This window comes from Abramis brama, assembly GCF_963993115.1.
Source record: "Abramis brama genome assembly, chromosome: 15".
Lineage (NCBI taxonomy): Eukaryota > Metazoa > Chordata > Actinopteri > Cypriniformes > Leuciscidae > Abramis > Abramis brama.
In genome coordinates, this window is record NC_139977.1 from 30966006 (window position 1) to 30993641 (window position 27636).

Here is a 27636-nt window from a genome sequence, read left to right on the forward strand (position 1 = left end):
AAGATAAATATCATGTCAAATAAATGTTTGTATATTTTCCACTGCTATAAAATATTTAAAATAAACAAAATGTCATCATGAAACCTAGAAAAAAAAAAAACAGTTTGGGCATTTACATCATGTTTGGTGCATAAGAAGCATATTACAATTTTGTTTTTTATTATTTATGAAAAACATTTTAGTTATATTTTATCATTATATCATGTCAAATTATGATTATAATATTATTATATAGCTTGGCTGGTATCACAGAAACACCAAGGGTTTCCAAAGATACTGGATAGAGATATTCTCATATACATTAATAAAACATGTATCCACTGACAAAAAAAAATTAATTGAGTGTCAGGAGGATTTTTTTAGCACATGGTTTGACACAAATAGATTCATAGATTAATGACGCAATTTTTGTTAAACTTGTAAAGTTTAAAATACTTTTTTCCCTCTTTGGACCTTCTGGCATGACCTTCTTCATGTCCTCATAATGAAGCTGAAATCATTTATTTGAAGGCATGGATTTTCCCTAAATATACACCATTATTTGTATAGGGTCCCTTCTTTAACGCCAATAGGAAGAGATTAAATTGACACTGAAATATATCACAGCAGCAACTGATTAACATCATGTAGAAGACAGTGACTCTCAGAGGGGGGCTGGGACCCTGAAGGCCAAGACAGACTCAAAATTATGCCTAAAAATAAACAAGATATTTTTGATGGTAACTATTGTTGACACCTGTCACTCAGACTGGTACTGGAGTTTGACGGATACAGCTGTGTTTAGCAGAAGTGCCAAAATATTAATATCCTTTATTCAGAATTTAACCGAGAGCAAAGTCCAGGGAATATGTTATAGAGCAAGACCATCGCTGAATATCTCATAGTTAAATCCAAAAAACAAACACACACACACACACACACACACACACACACACACACAAAAACAAAAAACAAAAACATGACCTCTTCATTTTAATGACACACTGTTCTTGATATTCATATTAAACCCATTATAACATCGTATATGAAGTACTATTTATGCTCAGGAATGGATGGATAAATAATCTTCTTAGATGTAATGATTATTTATGAACTCTAGGTGGCAGACATGTCAAGACTTTATGAAATGAACGTTTTCTGTTCTGCATTTTTGACTATCTAATGACTTGAAAAAAGAAATATATAGAGAGACAAAGGTGTACAACATGACGAAAGAAATAATATTAAAAATAATAATAAGAAGAAAAATAATAATAATAATAATAAGAAGAAGAAGAAGAAGGGAACAAATTATATAAGATGCAATTTATGCAATAAAGCATAAAGTAATAAAATTATCATAAAAAGTTTAAAATAATAATAAATAATAATGATGATGACAATAATTAGGAACACATACATAATTATGTATATTTGATCATACTGAATTGTGAGACGTGCAGCTGACGCATGACGTCATTTCCGGTTCTGCCATTTTGCGGTTGCGGATCTGTCTCGAGCTGCTGGTGCGTTTCTTACCGAAAACCGTTCATTTAATCTCACATTTCAGCCCAAATTCAGCCGGAAAAATGTCAGACTTTGACAGCAACCCCTTCGCGGACCCGGACTTCAGCAACCCGTTTCAGGTACCGGCACAGCAGCGCTGGTTTTATCTGTGTGATTCGGTGTTCAGCTTTTTGTGTGTTTTTTACGTGTAAAGTCAATACATATTCTAGTCATTTCGATTACGTTTATGTAAAATAAAGTACATTAAATACGAATATCTTCAGTGGAAAGACACAACTTGTTGTTCAGCAGTCACTTGTGTAAAATGTATTTATTGTAACGTTAGTCTTTGGTTTTGTTTGTTAGCATTTATTATTATCATTGGGTTTCTGATTCGAATTATGAGTCCAATTCCGTGTTTATTCAGACCAAAAAAGCCTTTAATGAACTATGAATTACATTTGACCACCACATCAACATTTCATTGTTTATGGTTTTGGTGTTATTAATGATATGTTAAGATGATGGAGGCTTCAATTCTGGGTTTGGTTTCTAACTTGGGCTTTATTTGGGATGTTTTGGGCTTTATATATATTATATTTGTAGTGTCTTTTAACTAGTGAATTATCTGTTGTTATTGAAGCTGTCCGTGTCTGAGATGAATATGGTCCATTTACAGTCTTTGCACATATACACGGGGCTGAATAATGACGTTTAGGGTCAATAAAGGAGTGTGTGTGTGTGTGTGTGTGTGTGTGTGTGTGTGTGTGTGTGTGTGTGTTTGGGCTGGATGGATGTAGGCCGCCCCTGTTTTGATCAGTGATATGACTGTGTGTGTGTGTTTGCAGATCTGGTCAGCTGTGGGAATTAGATCCCTGCAGCCTGTTTTATTCTTCATTTTGTGCTGCTACAAAGCATTTGTCGTCCGTGCAACTTAATGCATCAAAGCTGGTGATTTTTTTTATTTTTCTGTGTGGAAATAACCACTTTCGAAATGAGTTAACCCTATCAAGCCTGGAGTGGCATATTTGCTAGATTCATTTCTAAGGCGTCTACATTACTACATACTTACATGATCAAACTTTGCTGAAAAACCTGTTGCACACAATCTACTACACGCCTTCTGTCGTCTGATTGACAGTTTAGTCTTTTTTAGCAAGTAATTTTAGTAATTGTAAAAAAAAAAACATGGTTCATGTGTCTTTTTGCTGTGAAATCTTTACTGATTTTTATAACGTAAATGTAAGAATAACTTTTATATTGTTTGTATATTTCAAGATGACACTTACTAGACTGTAGCAACTTATGTTTATGTTGAGTATCCATACATTATTTATTTTTAATTTTAGAAAAACTGTTTAAATAAGATCATCAGGCTTTTGAGGAAGGTTTATTTATTCATCTATAAATCATCATTGTATTGCATTGCATTATATGTTTTAAAACTACAGAGCCTTGATCATAAAACTAAAGCAAATCATCTTACTAAGACATTATTGGCAGATATACAATAACGACTGATATTTATGCATTTTATGTAGGCTAAGTAGTCTGTTATACTGTAATAAAGCTCTCATTGATTTACATTACAAACTATCAGAATTTCTTACTTTTTGACCATATAGGCTAAAGATCAGTATCTGCATCAAATTGCATATTTTTGCTCAGTTTGGGCCTCAATATTCTCACTATATGAGCCATAAAATGCATCAAATATTAATCAAAGATGATGCCCAAGAAGAAACGCACATGCAAACTTTGTTTTAGATTTTCTTTTACATGTTGTCTAAAGGTTCAATAGACCGTTCCATTAAAAGAAATTAGATTTTTCTGACAATTATTTTTTCATATGTTCATATATCTTTAATACACAATGTCCATCCGTCTGGAGTTTTTCCTCCATTGTTTTCCTTTCCCGTGTAGTCTCTGGAGAGAATCTGTTTATTTGACATTACAGGTGTAGACTCACAGGTGGGATCGGACCCGTCTTCAAGGTGCAGGGGGACAAATGCAAATTCATGCACAGCAGATTGTGACTTTAGTTCGGCCGGACAGGACATGATCATTTACACCTATGTTGGTCACCCAGGTCTCTCTCTTCCTCTTGAAACCAAACAAACACACACAAGCGTTTACACACACACACACACACACATCAGTAGCAGCAGCAGTTTTGCCATCTCTGAAGTGTTTCTATTAAAGCATACCTCTTAAGTCGTCATTAAATGGTCAGACTTGGAAAATCGTTAAGTAATCAGCAGTAATGGTATGCAGTCTGCCATGGGTTTGCCATGGTAACTCGACACCAGCGCGGCCCTGTAGTCGACCGACTGTAGCGGCACATGTCTCAATAATTCATGCGGCTTCTTGATTGCATTGTTTCTGATTCGCGTCTTTAGTGCATATAGTCTGTCTTGCTAGAAATTAGCTTGTAGATGTTGATTAATTTGCTGGTTTTTGATTCAAGACCTCATGTTTGATTGACAGAAAACCTGTTAGGTGTTTGCTCCATCTTAGCCAATCAGCATTCAGACAGTGGCACCTTTATTTAAGTACAGAAGCTCGGTTGAATCCTGTAATGTTTACGCTGTAATGATACCAGATGTTGGTGGAATTAGTTCAGAACATTTAAAAAGATAGCTTTGATTTGTTAGAACCTTTAGGCTACATAGTGAACGTTCTAAGAATTTGCTGCATTATTATTAATTTGTGGGCTAATTTATAAAGGCTTTGAATGTGGCTTTTCCAGATTTTTTTTAAATGTATTAACTGTAATGGCTATATTATAGCCTATAGCATAGCCTCTCATACCTTTTACTTAAGGTTTTGGTGAAATTAAAATTCTTTCACTCGTCTATTTCTAAATGCATGTTATTGATCTTTTTATGCGAACGATTCATCAACCATTCATCACAGCCTATTTAAAACTTTTTTTTGACCCCGTAATTTTCATAACTGGATCTTCTGGTGAAAAAGCAGATTTCACTCTGGTGACATGTTCGACTTTTCCAATCATATAGTCCACTTAGGCCCTGTTTACACCTGGTATTAAGATGCGTTTTGGTCGATCGGATCACAAGTAGACGAGAGAGACACATTCCCGTGTTTTAATCCGTCTCTTTTGTCCACTTTCAACCACTTCTGTCCTGATTTCTTCGAGGGGAGGGTGAATGTGTGTTTTTTCAGATCTTTCGATCTAATGTACAAAATAAGCTTGCACAATTGACACATAAACTGACCAGAGACGACGGAAAAACATACGGAGAGCATCAGCTTTCTTTTCTGCTTTGACAGCCGCAAGATCACGGCGAACGCTGTGAGTGTGTGTTAGACATCAGGAATGGTGAGAGAATATTGTGCTTGGTACATTTTTCGTCTTCAAATCAAACTTGGGTCTCTGGCCAACAAAGTTTAAATCCCGTCTGGCTCGTGCGCTTCCCATAAAGTTTAGGTCTAGGTCTTTTGTGGCTGTTCGAAGTCAAACGCATTCGACCACATGAGCGACTACACTTCGAAAGCACTCAGTTTTCGACTACCTCTGGAAGTGGAAATACGAGTGGGATGCTTGGGATTTTCTTTAAGCCCCGATCTTTACGAGTTGTAGGCGTGTCACTGAGAAACATGGCGAGATACCACAATACTTAAAGGTATTTAGCAGTGAAATTGCTACTTTTCTGTTTACAGCGACGTAAGCTTAATGCCTGCACAGAATGATGGCATTATAATATAACAATGTAATATGTAAAGATAAAGTTTGCAGTGGCTTCATAAATTAATTAAAAACATAAAAAAACAAAGCACACCTGATGCACATTTCTTTGTTCTTCATTTTCTAGAACTAGAGTTTAAGAAACTTTCTCTATTTTTGTGTAATTAATTAAGAGAAAGTACACCGCCATCTTACTCCGACGAAAGTGACTTGAACGCACATGCCATCATAAACACGACTTCCCGCCTCGTAAGTACGAACTTCCCAGGAGGACTTGAACGCACCTTTAAACCCGTCCCTTTCTTACAATCAATTGCAAGCTTGCATTCTGATCCTGTCCTACATTTTTTTTTTCTTCTTTAATAATCCGTTTCATTTGGATGTGCACCACAATATGGAAGAAATTATATGTAGCTATACTTCCATTTCATCTTTACTTTAATTTAATTTGAATTTGGCAGATACTTTTATCTAAAGTGACTTACATTTGCATTCACGGTATATCAGTTCATGCATTCCTTGGGAATCAAACCCATGATCTTGGCGTTGCCAGCTCCATGCATTACTGTTTACTGTTTTGAAAAATAGGGCTTTAAAATGGATGGACACAACATGGTTGTGCCGATTGACGATTATATCGTGGGTAGACAATAGTTGTTAGCTATTGCTGTTAGCTGATGTTTTTGACGATAATCGAGACGATATTAGGCTTGTCATTATAAAATATTAATATTTATCATGTTAGTTTATCAATAATAAGTTAACAAACTATGGACTCCTCCATCTAGTTTGTTTTTGCTGAAAAGCAGTCAGGGATCCGGTGTCTGTCAGATTTACACGTAGATTTATCCACTTATCTACAACAGCTTTGTGTAAGAAACAGACAGGAATTTAATCAAAACTTCCACCTTAGCTCTCTTTGGTATGCAAATGAAAAGACAAACACTTTGAGGAGGATGAAGCATTCCTCGCCCGAGTTTGCTGTTTGGTAATGATCATTAAGTTAAACATTTGTGACTATAAAGGCAGTTTAAATGAAACCACAGAGTAAATAGTCTGTATCCTGGATGAGATCCTGGTAGAAAGGAGTCTCACGTCGTGCTGAAAGCGTCTGAAATGATGCAGCCTCATCAACAAGTAGGCGTGCTGCAGGATGTTGCAGAACTGGTGCACGGTGTGTGTGTGTGTGTGTGTGTGTGTGTGTGTGTGTGTGTGTGCATGACTGACTGAAGGCATGCATGCATGTGGTCCTGACGGAGCAGATTTTACCTTATTACAATGATTTCATAATGCAGCAACTGTCAGACTCGTAAAACTGTCCAGCTGTGTGTGTGTGTGTGTGTGCGCAGCAGTAAGGGAGTAGACTGTCTAAATGAGGTCCGTCTGATTCTGTCCCTCACTCATCGTAATGAGAACACGAGAATAGAGAGAGAAAACTAATGATCTGATTAGATGGATGTTTCTGGAGATCTGGCCCGCTCTGCAGATGCAGGGGAACCTATTACATTGAGCCACTGTCACTGTGTGTGTGTGTGTGTGTGTGTGTGTGTGTGTGTTTGCCTTTATTCACAGTGTTTGTTAAGGGAGCAGTGGTGATTAAGAACAGTTGTGTTATTTTAGTTTCTCTCTTAGTCACTCCTGTCATCATCAGCGGTGGAATGTATTGTCATGGGACCCGGAGATGGTTTCATTGAATGAGAGTTTCGTCAGCTTCCACTCAGAACCCTGTGTGTGTGTGTGTGTGTGTGTGTGTGTGTGTGTGTGTGTGTGTGTGTGTGTGTGTGTGTGTGTGTGTGTGTGTGTGTGTGTGTGTGTGTGTGTGTGTGTGTGTGTGTGTGTGTGTGTGTGTGTGTGTGTGTGTGTGTGTGTGTGTGTGTGTATAGATAGAAGATTATATGATGATCAGGACAGGTAGGCAGCTCACTAGGTTTTGGTCCAGAGCCCTTTTGTGTTTCAGCATCATAACCTGTAAGATAGAAAGGAGAACAAGAAAACCGCATGCTAATCTGCATACCATCCATCATCCTTATCTTTAATAATCATTTTTAATAATCATTTTATCTTTCATGGTAATTACTTACTACTTTTAAAATGTTATGCTACTGTTTATATTATGTTTTTTTTGTACAGCACTTACACTGTTTCCACATACTTACTGTCTTGCTGCTTTCCGTAAGGTGACATTTGATGTTTCATGTGTCTTATATAACCCACACAAACCTGCTTTCTTTTATCTGTCCTTTCCAAAACAACGTTTGACCTTTAATGTGAACATCCTCAATATACGCTGAGTGTTCAGACGGCCTTTACAACACAAATAAACCCTTGTTTAGACAATCTTCTCCACACAAACCCCAGTGGTGTCACACCTGCCTAACACTTGGGGTTCGTTCTGCATGTGCTCAGGAACGTTTGCAGCAGTTATGTTTGCGTTAATCTGATTTGCACCGTTTTCATCTCAGCTATATTCAACGCTAATCTCGTTACTGTCTAAAATAAGCTGTTTCGTGTGAATGCTTGATTGCTGTGCGTGTGGAGCCTCCGCATATGTCCTGAAATCATCTGTAGTCCTGAAGGAGGTTAAACCCAGGCTTGAGTTTCCCTCTTTACAGTAGGGTGGCCGAATGAGCATTCATAAACATAAACGTTATAACATTAACATTAATTTCTATAGTTTATGTTCATAGTTTGGCTTAAGCCCGGGACACCAAGCCGACGCCAAAGAACAAGCGCTGATAAAAGCCGACTGTGTTGTCACCTCGTGTCGGGGGAAAAGCTACACTTGAACACACCGAGAGAACTACAGCCGGCTGTCAGCTAGCATGCGCGTTCTGCGCCTGCGTGTAAATGAGACAACTGTCTATTTCTGAAGATATATTAGTCTATATTCGTCATTCAAAAAGGGAAACCGACGCTGCAGATAAACAAACCATAAACAAAGCAGTGCGTGCTTACCGTTATCAATCCTGCTAAACACTTTCTTTATTCCACTCCGCTCATGTTGATATTGAAATATTCGCCAAGGAACACTCAGGTAAGATGACATTAACATTAGAACAGCGCTCTATCTGTACCGTTTGACTTCTTTGCTGCTGTTTTGCTATTATTCTCGTGCACTGACTCGTTCACTAAGCTGAACAGCCAATCAGAGTTCTCTCTCTCCCCGACAGCCCGACACCGATTCAACATGTCGTATCGGACGAAAAAAAGCAGACGAGGCACAAAAACTGCCCGACAGCCGTCCGTCGGCTTGGTGTGTCCCAGGCTTTACAGGTTAAAGTGCATCATCAACAGACTGTGTTATACAATCAGATAAACAAAAGAAGTGGTTTAAACTTAACTTTGGCTTCGTCCCAATTTGCATGCTTTAGTGATGCACTAAAAGTATGTACTTCACTTGTGAAAGTGCTTAGTTTAGACTACACCATAATTAGGTCATGCATACATAATACAATTGCGAAATGATACCACAAACCCCTTTGACGTATGCATTAGCTTAATTAATTACCAAAAAATTAATTATTACTTTTCTGTTAGGTGCATTTAGCCTATTTAAAATACATTTATATAAACTTTAATTTTTATTTTATAGCCTAGTATTTCTATTTTTGTGTTATTGTATTTTATTTTAATACTACACTGAACAAAATTATAAATGCAACACTTTTGTTTTTGCCACCATTTTTCATGAGCTGAACTCAAAGATCTAGGCCTAAGACTTTTTTTTATGTAAACAAAAGGCCTATTTCTCTCAAATATTGTTCACAAATCTGTCTAAATCTGTGTTAGTGAGCACTTCTCCTTTGCCGAGATAATCCATCCACCTCACAGGTGTGGCATATCAAGATGCTGATTAGACAGCGTGATTATTGCACAGGTGTGCCTTAGGCTGCCCACAATAAAAGGCCACTCTAAAATGTTCAGTTTTACTATATTCGTGGGGTCCGGGGGGACTAAACTTGCGTTCATAATTTTGTTCATGTATACACTACATCTTGAGTATGCAAAGTGTTAGTGTGCTGCTTACCTAGGTAGTATTCCTGTGTGCGTCTGAATGTTTAGACACTTAAAATGCTGTCTTGGCACGCAGCTCACTAGGTTTTGAGTCACAGTCACATGTGAACATGCATTCATGTCAGGTGATCATAGAGTGTGACATCATACATCACTGTCTCACAGTGTTTTTATGAATACAGATACAGTGTCTTCCTGCTACAACAAATGTGTATGTGTGTGCGGGACTATCCCATTAAACATTTATCATTACACAGACTGAAATATTCATGGCTCTGGAGTCCTGACAGTCGTCACCAGCCGTATGAAACGGATCTGCCTCAGGACCTGAGCGCTGCATACTGGGGCTGCTATGGAAACAAGGGACTGCTTTAGTGTGTGTGTGTGTGTGTGTGGTATTGTAGTTAACATTCTTTAGAGTCAGTGAGGGAATATTGAACCATCTCTATAGAGAAACACAGGAGTTTAATAAGGTTTCTTCTCTGCTATGTTTGGAATTATTACTAGTGTACCAATTTAAAAAGTAGTATGTGACACAATATGCAAGGATAAATGTTTGAAACAGTATATGCTACGTGATATCAGTGAGCAGCGCCCAGTTATTTTGCATTTTTATTCCAGTGATGATTTAACATTTTGCAAGGCTAGAGTAATGCATCATTCATCACAAGGGATGGTTCACCCAAAAAAAATTAATGTAGTCATCTCTTACTCATCCTCAAGTTGTTTCAAACCTGTATGAGTTTCTTTGTTCTGCTGAAGACAAAAGAAGATATTTTAAAGAATGTCGATATTGTAATCAAACATTTGACAGTATTCATTGACTTTCATAGTAGGAAATCATATTACCTACACAGGAAAAAAATATACTATGGAAGTCAATGGCTACCATCAAATGTCTGGTTATTAACACTCTTCAAAATAGCATCTTTAGTGTTCAACAGAACAAAGAAATTCATACAGGTTTGAAACAACATAAGGGCGAATAAATTAAATTTTTTAAACTATCCCTTTAAATCATAAAGGGCATAATGTAGTTGGTTCTGCTGTGTACTGGCAATACTTGACAAATTATCATTAATTCTTTGCCTCCCATTCTTATCAGTGCAAAAACATTATCATTATTGTTGTAGCAATAATTTTAATAATAATAATAATAATAATAATACATATGTTTTTATTGTTGCAGAAATAAAACAATATTTATATTCTGCATATTTATCATCAGACAGTATTGTTGTTTTTATTATTAATAATTTGCTGAATTGTTTTAATTATTTTTTATATTTATATATGTATTGTTGTCGTTAATAATAATAATTTGAAATATTTTTTTCATTATTTTTTATGTGTATTGTTGTTGATGATGATAATAATAGCAATAATAAAAAGTGTAATGGTTAAAGCAGAAATAAAACAATGTCAGATAGCAAATATGCAGAATTTGAAATATTGTAGAATAATAATATTTTATATTTCTAGATATATTTTTATATAATATTATATCATTTTTATAATAATAATAATTATTATTATTCATCAACAGCAATAATAATACATAAATAAAAATAATTCTGGACTTAATAATTATTATTTTTATTTATGTATTATTATTGCTGTTGATTTATTATTATTATTAATAATAATAATATAATTACAATAATATTCATAATAATAATACATTTGTTTTGTATTGTTGCAGCCTAATGGTTGAAGCATAAAAGCATAATTAAAACTACATTAAATTCTGTATATTGGTTGTCAGATATTTAAAAAATAATTGGTATCGGTCATAGAGGGGAAATATTGGTCGACTCTCGTAATCTTTGCTCTGAACCGAGGTTGGTCTCTCCCACTCATCTATTTATAGCTTTTGCTCTGTGTAAATTACTGGAATCAGAGAGGAGAAAATTACAGGTTCTGCCTGATGTTCCCGATGTTCTGGGATGTAGAAACCTAGGACAGAATGTGTAGTATTTCCTCGGTGAAGCATGACATAATGAGTGTTTGCTTTCTCTCTGTTGTTGTGAGCTTTAATCTGATGCAGACTCAGCACTGGGAGTCAGGATTAGTTCTCCCAGTTCTCCCACATCTGTGTGACATTAGTCAAGATAACGGGCTCTTATCAGAGGCACGTGTTGTGACGGCAAATTTTGAGTTTGTTTAGTGCCGGTTTAATGGTTAAGCTGTTGTGGGTGTGGGTGGTCATGTATGTTGTGGTGTCATAAGATTTTTTTCAGTAAATGGTGTCGCTGTGAAGACCTTTTACTCTGCTGTAAACAAAAGGGACCAAACAACTGTGCGGTTTCCATTGAAATAAAAGTATTTTATCTACTGTTCAGTTCATAAAGCCTAACCAAACATCTGAAAGCACTTTATTTGCTAAGTGCGATCACAAGACACACAAGGAATTTGTTTTGGTGTACAAGAGCTCTGAGCACTTGCATAAATAATATGCACGAAGATGCATAACAAGTAGTCTCACAAAGCCTCGTCTGAGCCCCAGACGGCAAACCCGTGGACCGCACACAGTCCGTGCACTAATCGCCTGATGCTTTTTGCATGCAGAGCAGGAAAGTGCTTTCTCAATCTAGTAAGCACTGATCTGATTGGCTGAATTTACGTTTATTTTGTCAGTGTGTCTGGAAACAGTCATGTTTACAAAGTACCAGGTTGACAAGCGCTTATGAAGAAGAAACAATCATCAGAGCAAGAAAACGAAAAATGCATTAAAGGGATGGTTCGAGGTAAAATCAACCTAGGGTCCTTTACACCATGACCTCGAGCCAAACACCCCCCCAGAAGCCTTTTTTCCCTTGGTTGAACATTATTAAAGTTAGAGCTTATTTAGAGATATCAGCCGGATGGCTTAGTGCAGGCGCTAATGGATCCAAGGTTGTATCTCGTCAATTACCCCACTAATAATACCCAGAATGGTACCAAACAAGGCAAGTGTTATTTAAATAAACTCCTGATGTACTTACAAACTTTCCAATGCCTCGTTTTATGAGTACCTATTTGTACTACTGTAGAAGTTTGGTGCCATTCTGGGCATTATTAGTAGTGGTCGACCGATATTGTTTTTTTGATGGCCGATGCCGATATCTTGGAGAGCAGGGTGGCCGATGGCTGATATAAAGCCGATATTTTTATATATATTTATTTTAATCAATATTTAATAAATTATAAAACAAATTTTTTAAATAAACATGCTTTTATACTTTAGATGGCAACTTCTTAAATTTGCAGTCCTATTACAGTATTTTTCACAAAGTAATTGTTTAGAAATATATGAATATGTGAATAAAAAGTATGTAAACACTGTAACAGGCACTCAGTATTCTGGTAATTTCGTGCTGGTAATCATATTTTTTCAAATAAAGACAAGGTAACGCTAATTTTACATACAGCACAGTGAAAACGATATGAATATGACACAGTTGGCAACTGGTTATATATCAGCATATTTTAAAATGAAGGATTTAAAGTTTTTCGATCGCGTCTCCCGTGAAGCTGATCTTCTGTTCGCATTCACTCACTTCGCACGGACCGACCGTCACTCGCAGACAGTAATGCACACTTCACAAGATATCACAGCTGGATTCAATTAAATCTGCAAGGTTTGTGAATTTAAATGTTTATTAGATATTCAGAGATTTGTTTAAATGACGTAGATGCGCATTTGCTGAATGTTGACTTTTCTGTTACAAATAATATAAAAGCAAACGCTTTACTTACTTCGCATAAGTTACCATTTACTTACTTTGTTCACCAGTTCTGTCTAACAAAGTATTAGATATGACTGACAGAGATCGTAAATTAACGAAGACGGAGAATGTGAGTGAGCACTGTTTGATCTGACATCATCTGAGGAGCTGCCGTTGCCGTTCTCTTCTGGCGCTGTTCTCAGCGCCGCCCGTCCGTGTTCTCAGCGCCGCCCGTCAAATAAAAGTCCAGAGTGCCGTCAAAATAAAAGTCTTGCTTTCAACACATCGGCCAATCAGAAAAACGTATCGGCCGATGTCGATATTTCAAAAATGCCAAATATCGGCCGATATATCGGCCTTGGCGATATATCGGTCGACCACTAATTATTAGTGGGGTAATTTACGAGATACATCCTTGGATCCATTAGCGCCTGCACTAAGCCATTCGGCTGATATCTCTAAATAAGCTCTAACTTTAATAATGTTCAACCAAGGGAAAAAGGCTTCTGGGGGGGTGTTTGGCTCGAGGTCATGGTGCAAAGGACCCTAGGTTGATTTTACTCCGAACCATCCCTTTAGGTCAGACAATCTGATTTCAAGTTTACAAGTAAAAGTCAACAAAACAAACCTTTACAAGTGTGTGCACATTGTGTAAAAAAAATATCTTAGAAAAAATTCCTTCATTTTGAACAGACAAATACTTATTACTTAAAGGCTGTTTCCGCAATAAAATAAATAAATAAATAAATAAATAAATAAAAAAAGCTGTTTCCTCTCTGTGTTTTCTGCAGGACCCATCAGTGACACAAGTAACGCGGACTGTCCCACCTGGAGGCCTGGAGGAGTATAACCCTTTCACAGACTCGAAGCCGGTGAGACGCCCAGAACACAAACTGACACTTATGAGATGCTGTAAAATTTGTCTTCTGATGCACAACTTATTGTGTACAAAATTAACAGGTGTGCAAGTTTTCTAAGGATGTTAGAATTTGGAACAGGTCAAAAATACCATCTGCCAACACACTCTCTGGCCATCTGTGTTTGAGTGCTTTTTATTTATTTATTTTTTACATACAGTATACTACTATACTGCATTATGCAAGATTTCAAACAGTATAATGCTATAGTGTTGTCACCTCATTATGTTCACTTATCCTTCTCAGAAATTAATTCACACTATAAAAAAAGGATTTTGTACATAAAATGATTGGAGTACATTTTACAAGAAAATATGATCACGCTCTAGATTAGGGTCGAATTCTCCGTTTTTACAAACTATTAATTACGAATTTTGCCTCAAACGCCTAATTACTGCTTATTCATTTTTAGAAAGGTAGTTGATAAGTTTAGGTATTTGGTAGGATTAAGGGATGTAGAATATGGTCATGCTGAATAAGGCATTAAAGGATTAGTAAAATTTCCTGATAATTTACTCACCCCCATGTCATCCAAGATGTTCATGTCTTTCTTCCTTCAGTCGAAAAGAAATTAAGGTTTTTGAGGAAAACATTCCAGGATGTTTCTCCATATAGTGGACTTCAATGGAGTCCAACAGGTTTGAAGATCCAAATTGCAGTTTCAATGCAGCTTCAAAGACTCTACAGGATCCCAGCCGAGGAATAAGGGTATTATCTAGCCAAACCATCAGCCATTTTCAAAAAAATAAATAAACATTTATATACTTTTTAACGACAAATTATTGTCTTGCACTAGCTCTGCGACGCGCCATGCATTACGTAATTAATACTTTATAAGTACTGATAAAGAGCCAATATCCTAGTAATATGCATGCTAATAAGCAACTAGTTAATAGTGAGAATTGGACCCTAAACTAAAGTGTTGCTGAAAATGCGATTTCATTTTGTGAGCAATCAAACAGTGAGTCACCACAGAGAATGTGGCTGATGTTCATTTCATTCATCATGCTGGTTTCTAAAAGAGTTGAGCACATTGCATTGTGGGATATAGTATTCCATGGGGTGTGCTCGGTTTTGTACTGCACATTTTCCAAATGTGTGTGTACGGTATGCTGTATACATATTGCATATTTCAAAATTAAAGTGTATGAGTAGTATATTTTTTCTGAACATAACCAGAAACCGAAAGAGAGAGAGATACAGACAAGGAAACAAACAAGCATACAGTACCAACAAAACAAAATTCATGGTGTGGTATAACTAGTGAAGCTGTCCTAGCGTAGGGCTCGCTGCCCAGAACAGCCCACACTCACAGCACAAACCCGTCAGTTGACTGAAGGTATTTATATTACATTTGATTTCCCTATCCTTAATTGTGCACATAGATTGCTTCATTTCTGAATGATCCATTCAAAAACCGGCAAACACATTCAGACAGTCTGGATTTTTGAATGAAAGGAATAAATGTTATGTTGATATTGTGTGTGTTGTGATTAAGATGAAATTGTGTGGGGTTTTGTAAGATGCTTTGTGTCTCACATTTTATTTTGTGGCATTATAGGTTCCACCAGGCTCCGCCCCTAAATCAGTCCCGCCCACAACCAACACACAGCCGGCCATCATGAAACCCACTGAAGAACCGCCAGCTTACACTCAACCTCAGCAGACACAGGTACATGCACCTTTCATTAACTTAATACACTTAAAGTCCCCGTGAACCGGAAGTTGCAAACGACTTTTCTCCAGTGTGTGACGTATTTCCAAGTGAAAGGGAATATTGAACAGAGGGCAGGGTTTTACTCTAGTGCTCCTCCTCTCCATCTCTGCTCATAGCAGACTAACGGTTTGAGGGGAGTGGTTAAACGTTTTCAACCCCTGACGTCATCAGAAAAGGAACGCCATTCCAGACCGGAAGTAACTTTTCAGGTATTGATTAAAGATTACCACGGCAAACAATTTTTTTCTGTGTATTAACTTGCACGGATTAATTGTTCACCACAAGACTAGTAATATGCGCTAACAAAGTAAATAGGGTCAATTTTTATTTCATGCCGGCTTTAAAATGGAAGAATTGCAGCCAAATGGGTTTCAAAGTAGAAATGTGAAGCTTGCATTCTTATAAAAGTTGTCTAAATCATCCGTTTGAGATGGCTCTAATGTTCTCAGGTGATGAACAGTGCTTTATAGAGAGTTGCTTCATGTCTCTTTCAGATATTGCTGTGTTTTGGTTAAGGCTGTATGATTTGGGGGAAAAGCATTGCTATTTTAAATTTTAGCCTTTTAAAAATTAATAAAGTTCCTGGTTTGCACTGCTTGTTTTGCACATTATAAGTGACTCAACTCAGAGCAAATGCAGAGATTGTTCACAGAGCCGCATTTATTGCAAATCAGGCCGCTCTGAAATACTGAAAACAATGGTGGATCATGAGCTACTCGCGTATAAAAGAACACAGTGCCACACTTTACTCTGAAACACGTGGCGCATGTAAAACGCAGTCTTTGTGATTTGATAATCTCACTCAAAAGCCATTTATTTCAATGGATCATGCAGCCTTAGTTGTGGTGGTTATAATATGGAAGTCATCTATTGTAAGTGTAGTACTTTAAACATGTTTCCTGTTCATTTATACACACTGAGAAACAAGCCTAAATTATTTTATACTGTAATTGACTGCATAAAGTTGAGTATTCATTCACCATTGCCTGAGAGGGTTGATTTTGGACTCTCTGAAGTCCTCTAAAACCTTAAACCCTGTTTTGGGTCCATGTGAAGCAGAACCCCTGATACAAACCTCGTTATCAGAGGGTATTCAGCATCAAATGCTACTTGATTTCACAGAAATTTTCACCCAAATGCTCAGTAGGTCAACAGAAGCTTCCAGCAGGCGAGAGCTCGGAGCCGGTCTGCTCACGAGTTCAGTTATGCTGTATAATTCAGCACGCCTGAGGGAGAAGGGATGCCACGCTCTAGACATGGACACACAGACACACTTTGGGTGTGCATCAGATGACTCACTAACTCCCGCTCTGTGTGGTGACGTCAGATGCTTTGAGTTAGGACATAACAAGGTGAATCAGAACTTGCTGTTATTCGTCTCAGTGTCTGTCGCTGTAGTGTTTAGTGTGCCGTTCGCAGCGAAGAGTAGTTCAGCCTCAGGGTGACAACAGAAGGCTTGTTAAAGAACTTGTTGCCCACTGGCTTGATTAAGCCAGGCGTGTCACATGATGCTGCCTTCAGGGAAAGCTGGGGATTTCTGAGCCCTGAAAATGACCCAGAAACAAGGACAGTATGCATCAACAGATTTGCTCAGAGTGATTCTTAAAATTATAATCTGGGACGCTGCTGTAAATGATTGCAGAATGTGTTGCCGCTACAAGGCCCATGTGTGGTTGGGACTTTGTTTTTGGTTAAAGCTTACTTGACTGACAGTCATTTCAGCACAGACTTTACATGCCGAAGGTTTAGGGATTTTGAAAGTTGTCTGTTAATAAAAATTAACATAAAAACCCCTTTCAAACTCTACTGTGTGTATTTGCTAAACAACAGTATAGAGTGCAAACAGTACTCTCACATACCACACAATATTTACACCACAACCAGTTCTGTTTATGGAAGTAGAAGCTTGAAATGTTCAGTCCAAGTACATATTAATAACCAGCCAAAAGTCAAGTGTATCTCACCATCAGTGTCGTTTCCTACCCACAATGTCTTATCTGACTTAATAATCATTAAGGTGAGTGGGTGATCAATACATTTTATTTGGTAATCTGATGTACTGTTTCTGATGATAATAGTAAACGTAATGTTATATTGTGTTACAATGGTAAAACAATGGTATGAAGCTTTTAAGCATTTCACAATGAATTAAACATTGCATTTTCAAGTAATTATTCACATTTTTATTTATTTGTTGAGCAGCAAATGAGTATATTAGAAGGATCATGTGACACTAAAGACTGGAGTTATGGTTATGATGATAAATTCAGCTTTGATCACATATTCAAATATATCTAAATAACAGTTATTTTAACTTGTAATAATATTTCACAGTATTACTATTTTTACTGTATTTTTATTAAATAAATGCAGCCTTGGTGAACATAAGAGACTTTGAAAAACTTTTGAACGGTGTTGTAGCTTTACACACTTAGTTTGAGGCCAGCTGTACCACCGTAATCAGTCATGATATGGGTTGACATATTCAAATTTACAGTGTGTAACGAAGATATACCATGAATTAAAAAGAGAAGACTTACATCGTCTTCCCTCACGGGTCTGAATCTGATGTGTTTGTGATTGGTTCTGACGGCTGGAAACAGCCTTTGGAATCTGTTGTGATGTTAACTGTCCTGAAGTTATGTTCTGCTGTGCCTATGAGCAGTATTTGTGTTTTGTGTTTATAACCTCCTTTGTCTTTGTGCATGTAGGATCAGGCACGGGCCCAGGCGGAGTTATTGAGGAGACAGGAGGAGCTGGAGAGGAAAGCAGCTGAGCTGGACCGCAGGGAGAGAGAGATGCAGTCTCTCAACGCGTCAGGAGGTGAGTTATTAGCCTCGCGTCAAGCCTGGTCCATGCCATGGTCTTATTCTGCTCAGACAGGAAGTTACTGACATGCAAAGCAACCTAACACATTATATATATATATATATGAATGTGTGCTTGTGTGTATATTAAAATTTCTCAAAAAACCTCTTGTACATACATTAGCATATGTAGATACACTAGTCAGTGAGCTTTTGTCTTCATTTGATCAAAAGTGACACTAAAGACATTTATAATGTTACGAAAGATTTTCATTTCAAATTAATGCGGTTCTTTTGAACTTTCTATTTGTCAAAGAATCCTGAAAAAAAGCATCACGGTTTGAAGCAGCACAACTGTTTTCAGCATTGATAATAATAAGAAATGTTGGTGACACTGCCTTTATGTTAAATGCATTGTAAAGGTATTGTACATTATAATGCATTATATTTTTTTCATAAATAATTGTAACCAAAGTTAAAATACATTAGCAGATTCCTTGTTGCATCTGAAATTGGTTATGTTTTAATGCATTATACTATCTAAAGGTGTCTTGAATTAATAGATAAGTATTCTAATGTATTATAACTGTGGTTAAAATTATTCATTAGATCATACAATGCATTAAAAGGTTGGCATAATTAATGCTTTTTTAATAATGCATTATACATAAAGGCTTTAAGTAAAGTGTTACTCAAATGTTTCTTGAGCTGCAAATTCAGCTTTGCCATCAGTTCCATTTTAAGCAACATATGGGGTGGATTACATTTATATATTCAGAATTCAGCATAAAATCTGACTCAGTGTGTGTTCACACACGGCAGGTTTGATCTGGGAAAACCAACTCTAGTGCAATTGCTCTATTAGTGCGGTTCATTTGAATACATGTGAACACTGCCATTTGAACCCTGGAGCACACCGTCCTAGACCTCTGAAAATATAGGCCTCGGCCCACTTCCAATCCAAGTCTGGGGTGGTCTTGACTGAAATATGAATGCAACACGGACCAAAGACATCTAACAAACCAAAAACAGGATGTGATGTCACAAAATGCAACCCTAAAAAGGACAGAAACCTGGTTCTTCTCGCTATAGAGCGGAAACACCGTCTCCTGGCATCAGATCTTTCTTTGTGTGTGTAGTGGGGGAATTCCTGGTGCTATTTTGACTCCTTTACACATTTAATAAGCTCTACACGAAATTCTCAGCGGATAAAATTACCATCATATGTACGGACATGCAATGAGCACATTTATCCCAGCACACAGCATTGTTTTAGATGTTTGGCAAGTTCCGACCCAAAATATACGTATTAAAAGCTATTATTTTTGTTTGTTTGTTTTGTGTCTTTAGGTTCGGTCTTAAAACTGGCAGTGTGAATGCTAAGCTAACCAGGACTAAATGCATCATTTTCTTTTTTGATCCGGAACAAGAGAACCAAGAGAACTGAACTAGATTGTGGCTCATTCTGGGCAAAATTGCATAGAAGTCAGCAGATTAATAAGTTACATTACCATTCTGTTGCATCTGTACCCCATTATATTTTTGCCATCTTGCTCATGTTGCATCATCTACCCCCTCCTTTCAGTTTTAAATGGATTTTTCTTGTTTCTAAGGGAGGAAAAACAACTGGCCGCCTCTTCCAGAGAAGTTTCCTGTGGGTCAGTGTTTCTATCATGACATATCGGTGGACATACCCGTGGAGTTCCAGAAAACCGTCAAGATCATGTACTATCTCTGGATGTGTGAGTATCCCTCGACCAATCCCACAATGCCAGCAGTCCAAAAAAAGCTGCCAAACTGAAACCAAACATACTGCCTATGAAGGCTAGACAACAGAGGCCATTTACATATGCAGTCGGAGCCTTAAAGGATTAGTTCACCTCAAAATGAAAATTTCCTGATAATTTACTCACCCCAATGTCATCCAAGATGTCCATGTCTTTCTTTCTTCAGTGGAAAAGAAATTACGTTTTTTGAGGAAAACATTTCAGGATTTTTCTCCACACAATGGACTTCAATGGCAACGAGAATGTTGAAGTTCAAATCAATGCAGTTTCAAAGGGCTCTGCACGATCCCAGCTGAGGAATAGGGTCTTATCTGGCGAAACGATCGGTCATTTTCTAAAAAAAAAGAAAATTATATACTTTTTAACCACAATTGTTCGTCATGTGCTGGTCTGTGACGCGCCATGCATTGCGTCATCACGTTGGAAAGGTCACGTCATCTTTCTAAGTTATTTTTCTGTGTATTCTGGTTCAAAAAGGTAGGGAAGGGCGAAAAATTCCATCTCATTTTCTCTTCCAACTTCAAAATCGTCTGACATCTTTGTTTTAATTTCTTATTATTTTCTTCTTCTTTTTTTCGTGACCTTTCCAGCGTGATGACGTAATACGTGGCGCGTCGCAGACCAGCACAAGACGAACAATTGTGGTTAAAAAGTATATAAATTTTAATTTTTTTAGAAAATGACCGATCGTTTCGCTAGATAAGACCCTATTCCTCAGCTGGGATCGTGCAGAGCCCTTTGAAGCACTTCAGAGCCCTTTGAAACTGCATTGATTTGAACTTCAACATTCTGGTTGCCATTGAAGTCCATTGTGTGGAGAAAAATCCTGAAATGTTTTCCTCAAAAAACGTAATTTCTTTTCCACTGAAGAAAGAAAGACATGAACATCTTGGATGGCATTGGGGTGAGTAAATTATCAGGAAATTTTCATTTTGAGGTGAACTAATCCTTTAATGGTACAGTAACAAAAAAAGCCTGTTTAATTATATAGGTCAGGCAAAAGGTGGAAAATATTCATTAAGTGCTAAAAAAAAAGATGATTTTAATTGGCTTGTTTAATTGTGATGTTGAGTACACATCTGCTCTGTTTGGGAAGTTTGTAGGTGTATGTAATAATAGTGTAAAGACTTTGTGAAACGAACTTTATAGACTTCAGCACCGTTTGTGCCTCCCAGAGAAACCGTTGAGGTAATTGACTTCTATTTGATGAGTTTCATACTGGAGGAGATCAGTCACATGGTATTAGACATGCAAGGGAGGGGCGGACCCACCATGCATCATGTGATTTGAGGTATCATGTGACTAGTATCATCAGACTGGACTTTAAATTTGGCCTGACGTTGTTGTGTAGGAATTTGGGAGGGAATTGGGCAGAGACGGAGAGAGTTATTTGTGCAGTAAATGTGGTGAACGAACCTCTCTGGTATAACTGCCAAATTCCACACCAAAACTGCAGTTGTAGATGGACTCTGTGACTCAGTTTGAAAGCATTTTCCATGAATAGGAAATAATTGCTCTCCCATTATGTTTATTATTATAATTTTTATTTTATTTTGTTTTAGCAGTAAAGGCAATCTTGTGTTCTCGACTGTGTATACCACAATTTAATTATCATAATTTGTCATAGTTTAACAATTTGTGGAATTTATATTCTGCATATTTTCTATTAAAAACAATGAATCATTCTTTATAATTGTGATAACCACAAAGTGAGATAATTTGTAAGAAATAATCTGATGACACTTTACAATAAGGTCTGATTTGTTAGTATTAGCTAACATGAACTAACAATGAGCAATATATACACTTGCATTCAAAAGTTTGGCGTCTGAAGTGTTTTTGAAAGAAGTCTCTTCTGCTCACCAATACTGCATTTATTTGATCCAAAATACAGTATAAACTGTACAATTTTGAAAAATATTACTATTTAAAATAACGTTTCTATGTTAATATATGTTGAAATGTAATTTATTCCTGTGATCAAAGCTGAATTTTCAGCATCATTACTCCAGTCTTCAGTGTCACATGATCCTTCAGAAATCACTCTAATATGATGATTTGATGCTCAAGAAACATTTCTGATTATTGTTATTAATATTGAAAACTGCTTGATATTTTTGTGGAAACTGATGATTTTTAAGGATTCCTTGTTGAATAGAAAGTTCAAAAGAACACCATATTAATGTCTTTAGTGTCACTTTTAATCATTTTAATGCATCCTTGCTGAATAAAATTAACATGAGCTTAAGTGTTACCAATAATCTCATTCAGTTTTCTCAATATGCAAACCTCATATAAAATAAATACACAATAAAATAGCTAGATAAATGTTAAGTTTGATCTCTTGAGGTATACGATCGACATTTTCTGAAGGTTATGCTGCTGCTTTCACTAACCTGTTGTTAAAAAAACAAAAAAACAAAACTTTTTTTTGTGTGTGATTGGTATTGATGTGCAGTTGATTCCAGCTGGAGGATTCCCTGTGAATTATGGGTTATGAATACACTCTGGCTCTGCTTTAGATGATATAAATGATTAAACAGTCTGGTTTTGAACTCTATTAATGGAGCAACTTCTGAGTGACTTAAAAGAGGGTTTGCAATGATTCTGTTAATGTAACAGAGATGGTGAATGTTTAGACCACTTTAATTATTAACAGGTTCTTGGATAAAAACATTCATACAAATTATAAATGTTTAAGTTTTTGTTTTATTTAAAGCCTTAAATGGTTAGTTCACCCACAAATGAAAAATTTCCCATAATGTACTCGCCCTCAAGCCATCCTGTAGGTTAATATGACTTTCTTCTTTCAGCCGAACACAATCAGAGTTATATTAAAACATTTCCTGGCTCTTCCAAACTTTATAATGGGAGTGAATAGAGTTTATAGTTTTTGAAGCCCAAAAAAGCACATCCATCCATCATAAAAGTAATCCATTCGACTCCAGGGGGTTATGAAGGCCTTCTGAAGCTATGCGATGTGTTTTTGTAAGAAAAATATCCATAACTATAACTTTATAAGCTATAATCACTGGCTTCCATTCGTGAGTCTAGTTCCGGCAGAAGAGTGACCTCTGACTTGGGTGAACTAACTTTAAGGTTGTTAAAGTTTTTTTTTTTTTTTTTTCACTTTAGTCAGTTTTAATCAGTTTTCGTAAATATTTTTTGCAGCAGTTTTGTGCAAGCAGAGCTTTATAGTGATTTTTTTCCCACCACATTATGTTCTGTAAGAATAACACATGGTCTCTTCTCTCATGTTACTCTCTTGCAGTCCACACGGGGACGCTGTTTGCAAATATATTTGGCTGTTTGTCGTGGTTCTGTGTAGATGCGTCGAGGGGAGTGGATTTTGGTCTGGCTATGCTTTGGTTCATGTTGTTTACACCCTGTTCTTTTGTCTGCTGGTACAGACCCCTGTATGGAGCATTCAGGTACACAAACACACACACACGCAAACACTGTACCTTTGTGGAGAGTTGAGATTATAATCATTTTCTCTTTCTTTCTCTCTGAAGGAGTGACAGCTCTTTTAGGTTCTTCGTGTTCTTCTTCGTCTATATCTGCCAGTTTGGTGTCCATGTGCTGCAAGCCATTGGCATTACAGGTTGGGGAGCCAGGTGAGAACACACACACACACACACACACACACACACACACACACACACACACACACAGAGAGTGCACACACAGCAAAAAAAAAAAAAAAAAAAAATACAATTTTAAAACTTCAAACAGTAAATGGATAAAAACTTAATCAAACATAGTGACTGAATAATTATTAAAAATGGCTCATAACAGGGTGTTTTATTGTATTTATGTATTTTGTGGATTATTTACAGCTACATTTGAGTTAAAAAATGTAGGTAAGAATCATAATTCTTCACATTGGTAATTTATGTCATTTAATTTGTTCAGATGAAGTGTGCTGATTTTTATATGAGTAAAAAACAAATGACCCCCCATAAAGGGAAATTTGCCTTTGAAAATTGGCACTATCTTTACTATCTTTACATTGTACTATCTTTACATTGTTACATCATAAATTGTGTGATATGATGACTGATCATGTTTGTGTGTGTGTGTTTGTAGTGGCTGGATCTCTGCGCTGACCTGTCTGAACACGAGTATTCCCGTCGGCATCATCATGATCCTGATTGCTGCCCTCTTCACTGCGTCGGCTGTCATGTCTCTCATCATGTTTAAAAAGGTGCTTCACCTTAAACACAAAACTCATATCATATAAATATGATATTTGCTTCACCTCAAATGCACCCACTTGGACATGAACCATAACAGTGTTATTGTTGCTAAAACTAAGACTGAAATAAAATACATTTAAGTTAAATTGAAATTAAAAAATATAAAATCACTAAAACTTAAACTAAATAAATTTAATAAAATAAAGATATAAAAATAGAAGCTGAAAATATAAAAATAAAAGCCTTTTTTTTATTAAAATACAAATTAAATGAAAACTAAAAGCGAATTGAAATGCAAATTAAAATGAAACCTGAAAATATAATTTAAAAGTTTAATAAATAACTATAATAGTATAAAGATAACACTAAACCATAACCACATTGAAAATCTTTCAGATTGAAGGATTTGTAATTGGGTTTTCAGTTTAGTCCTTCATTTCTCCTGTCATTTAACAGTAGAACAGTAGAATCAAACGTGTGTGTGTTTATTTGCAGGTCCATGCGATGTACCGAACCACCGGCGCCAGTTTCGAGAAGGCGCAGCAGGAGTTCGCCACCGGCGTCATGGCTAACAAGACGGTGCAGACCGCCGCCGCTAACGCCGCCTCCACTGCAGCCCGGGGAGCCTTCAAAGAGCAGATCTGATTGGTTCAGAGAACTTCGAGTCCATTTGTGCTACTCTGACCCCGCCCTCCTTATTCCTCCTAATGTCCTTACAGCCATTCATCAGCTCTAACTGGCTGCTCAAGACCACACCCACTCTCATTGACTTAATGCACTCCTGTGACTGACTGAGGCCCCGCCCACAGCCCCTCCCCTCCTGTTCTTTAGCTGGAGTGTGTGTGTGTGTGTGTGTGTGTGGAGTGCCTGTCTGCTCTCCAGCGTGTGTGTAAACAGTAAAAAGAGTCACTTTATATGTTCACATCACTGTTGCGTGTTCGTCCGTTTGTCCCTGTTAAACAACAGGAAGTGATGTCATCGACTGTCCATTTATGGGATCCAAGGAAAAAAAAGAATGGTTATTCCCTCGCAGGTCTGTCTTACCGATCATCTCCGCGTCGTATAATGAGCGCTCTCGCACAGTCAAGCAAGTCCAGGTCACGATTAATCTCTAAATCAAAAGAAAATTAGAAAATTACGTGACAATTAAGCTTTTAAATACCCATTTCTTTGCATTACCGAAATGCAACAAAAAAAATAAATCAGTTTTGCATAATTGTCATAAAAATAATGTCTTAATGCAAATGGCGTTCATGCAAACTTCTTTAGCTTTACTTTGGATTTTGGGGTATAAAATGACCTTTTCTTAGCGAGATTCTCCCAACTATCCTGCAAATGAGCCATCAGTACATGAGGACTCCCATCAGACGTGACCGTAAACGCTCCACACGCGACTCAGAGGGTCTCTTCACCTGTAAATATATAAATATATATATAAACAAACCTGTATGATGACAAAGTATTGACTGATTTTAAACATATGAATGATTCTGAGGCTTTCTGGTTTCTGTTTCTTTCTTAATAGAGTTGTTTTGGAATGGAAACTAATTCTTAAACGCGTGAACCACTCAGGATACGTTCCTGCACATGCATGGGAAGCTTGCCGGGCCGAGGATCATCATCAGCTCTCCCAGTCTGGGATAAACTGGAAAACACTTTTAAAATCACAATTTTAAATCACGCCCCCCAAACCGCATATCGCTAACGACACGTCACATTTATCCTGCAGATGTGTGTAAGACTGTGCCGTGCTGGGCCGTCCCGAGGTTGGATCCGTAATCGTTGTTCTGAATCATGTCTGCGTAGAGTTTGTTTTCCTCTTCTTCTTCTTTATTGACTGGAGCAGAGAACCTTGTAGCCTTGGTTACTGTCACCAAGAGACAGCCAAGTTTTGCGATTATGGGAAATGCATCAAGATGCAAATTAATCTTGATCTTAACCTTTCAGCAACACTCTGTATATGTGTGTGTGTGTGTGTGAGAACAAACTGTGTGTTCATCACCTGTTTTCAGTATTGAGTTTGCATCCGCCTTGGTTTGAAGTCCGACACAATTTGCTTAATAATTTATAACTTATAAAGGAATAGTCCACCGAAAATGATTCATGGGTGAACTATTCCTTTTTTTTTTCTTTTTTTTTCTCAATATGTTTCTTATTTTGTTTAAAATCTTATTGAGAGTGTGTCATATTTGAATCTTTTTCTTTTTTTTTCACTCATGTAAGGTTCTCAGAGTATGTGCAAGTTACTGCAAGTCGTTCTTCCTTTTATAAATAAATATCAACAAATGGCACCTGAATGTTCCTCTATTTTGGTTTGTTTTGAAATGCTTTCATCTAAAACCGGAAAAAACCACAAGAATCTGTTGGGAGCGACGTGACCTCTTGTGTGTGATGCAATGGATCGTGGCTTTAAGCTGTCTTTTTTAAAGTAGTGATGTTAGCTAACTTAGTTGAAACACTGATACGTGAGATGAATTGAAGAAAACCCATCACGTGTTGTACTACTGCTACTCTGACATTATTTAAAACAGACTCGAGGGATATTTGTATATTTTGTATAACTAAAGGAACGGTGGCCTGTCGTCCTGAATTTCATTGTACTGTACAAATGCACTCCTGTCTCGCTCCCTTAGTCGCATGTTGAGTAGTTTGAGTTTTGTATATTTATTGTATTAACACAAAAATAAAATAAAAAACAACTACATAACACATGCGTCTCATTTATTATATAATGATTTTCAGTTCTTTTGCACGACCATCTTGGATGTCTTCAGTAATATTTGTATATATTTCAAATATTTGATTATTCATGTTCAGAGTTTGGGAAGTCATATTAAAGAGTGCTTACCTGGAGAAAAATTAAATGATGCAAACATTTTTCAATAAGTTCTGTAACTATCATTGTTATTAAAACAACTGTTAATAGTAAATAGGCTAAAATACATATTTTTTTCCCAGATGATTAGGTATTTTTTAATATTTACACATACATACATACACACACACACACACACACACACATATATATATATATATTTAAACTTGCTTTTTATTTATCTATATAACTCCGTAACATCATTAATATTAAGTCATGAGAAAACGGGGAATATTTTCATCTTAAATTGCACCTCTTTTGCTTTTGGTGAAATTTGGATTCCGCATTTTCTTCTCAACTTGTTGACTTCACATTTCTCTTGAATAAATGGATGTTAATCAGTAATAAATCTTTGAATGACTCCTGCCCACCCTTTACGATCAATCAAAAGCTTTACCCAATATTGTTCTCTCAGTATT

The 27636-nt window shown here is 36.8% G+C and overlaps 1 protein-coding gene across 1 annotated transcript; it reads left to right on the top strand.

The window, feature by feature from the left end:
- The first annotated feature begins 1453 nt into the window (after nucleotides 1-1453).
- Nucleotides 1454-27051, top strand: scamp1 (secretory carrier membrane protein 1). Its single transcript, XM_084136765.1, has 9 exons — nucleotides 1454-1625; nucleotides 13707-13787; nucleotides 15394-15504; nucleotides 18261-18372; nucleotides 19970-20098; nucleotides 23415-23574; nucleotides 23659-23760; nucleotides 24233-24350; nucleotides 24838-27051. Exons 1-9 carry the CDS (start codon nucleotides 1569-1571, stop codon nucleotides 24985-24987), a joined length of 1020 nt encoding a protein of 339 aa, XP_083992891.1. The 5' UTR covers nucleotides 1454-1568; the 3' UTR covers nucleotides 24988-27051.
- The last annotated feature ends 585 nt before the right edge of the window (nucleotides 27052-27636 follow it).

Coding starts and splice junctions, on each gene's coding strand:
- scamp1 (XM_084136765.1), top strand. CDS start 1,569: ATGTCAGACTTTGACAGCAACCCCTTCGCGGACCCGGACTTCAGCAAC. Junction 13,788..15,393: donor CTTTCACAGACTCGAAGCCG/GTGAGACGCCCA, acceptor GTGGCATTATAG/GTTCCACCAGGCTCCGCCCC. Junction 23,761..24,232: donor ATTACAGGTTGGGGAGCCAG/GTGAGAACACAC, acceptor GTGTGTTTGTAG/TGGCTGGATCTCTGCGCTGA.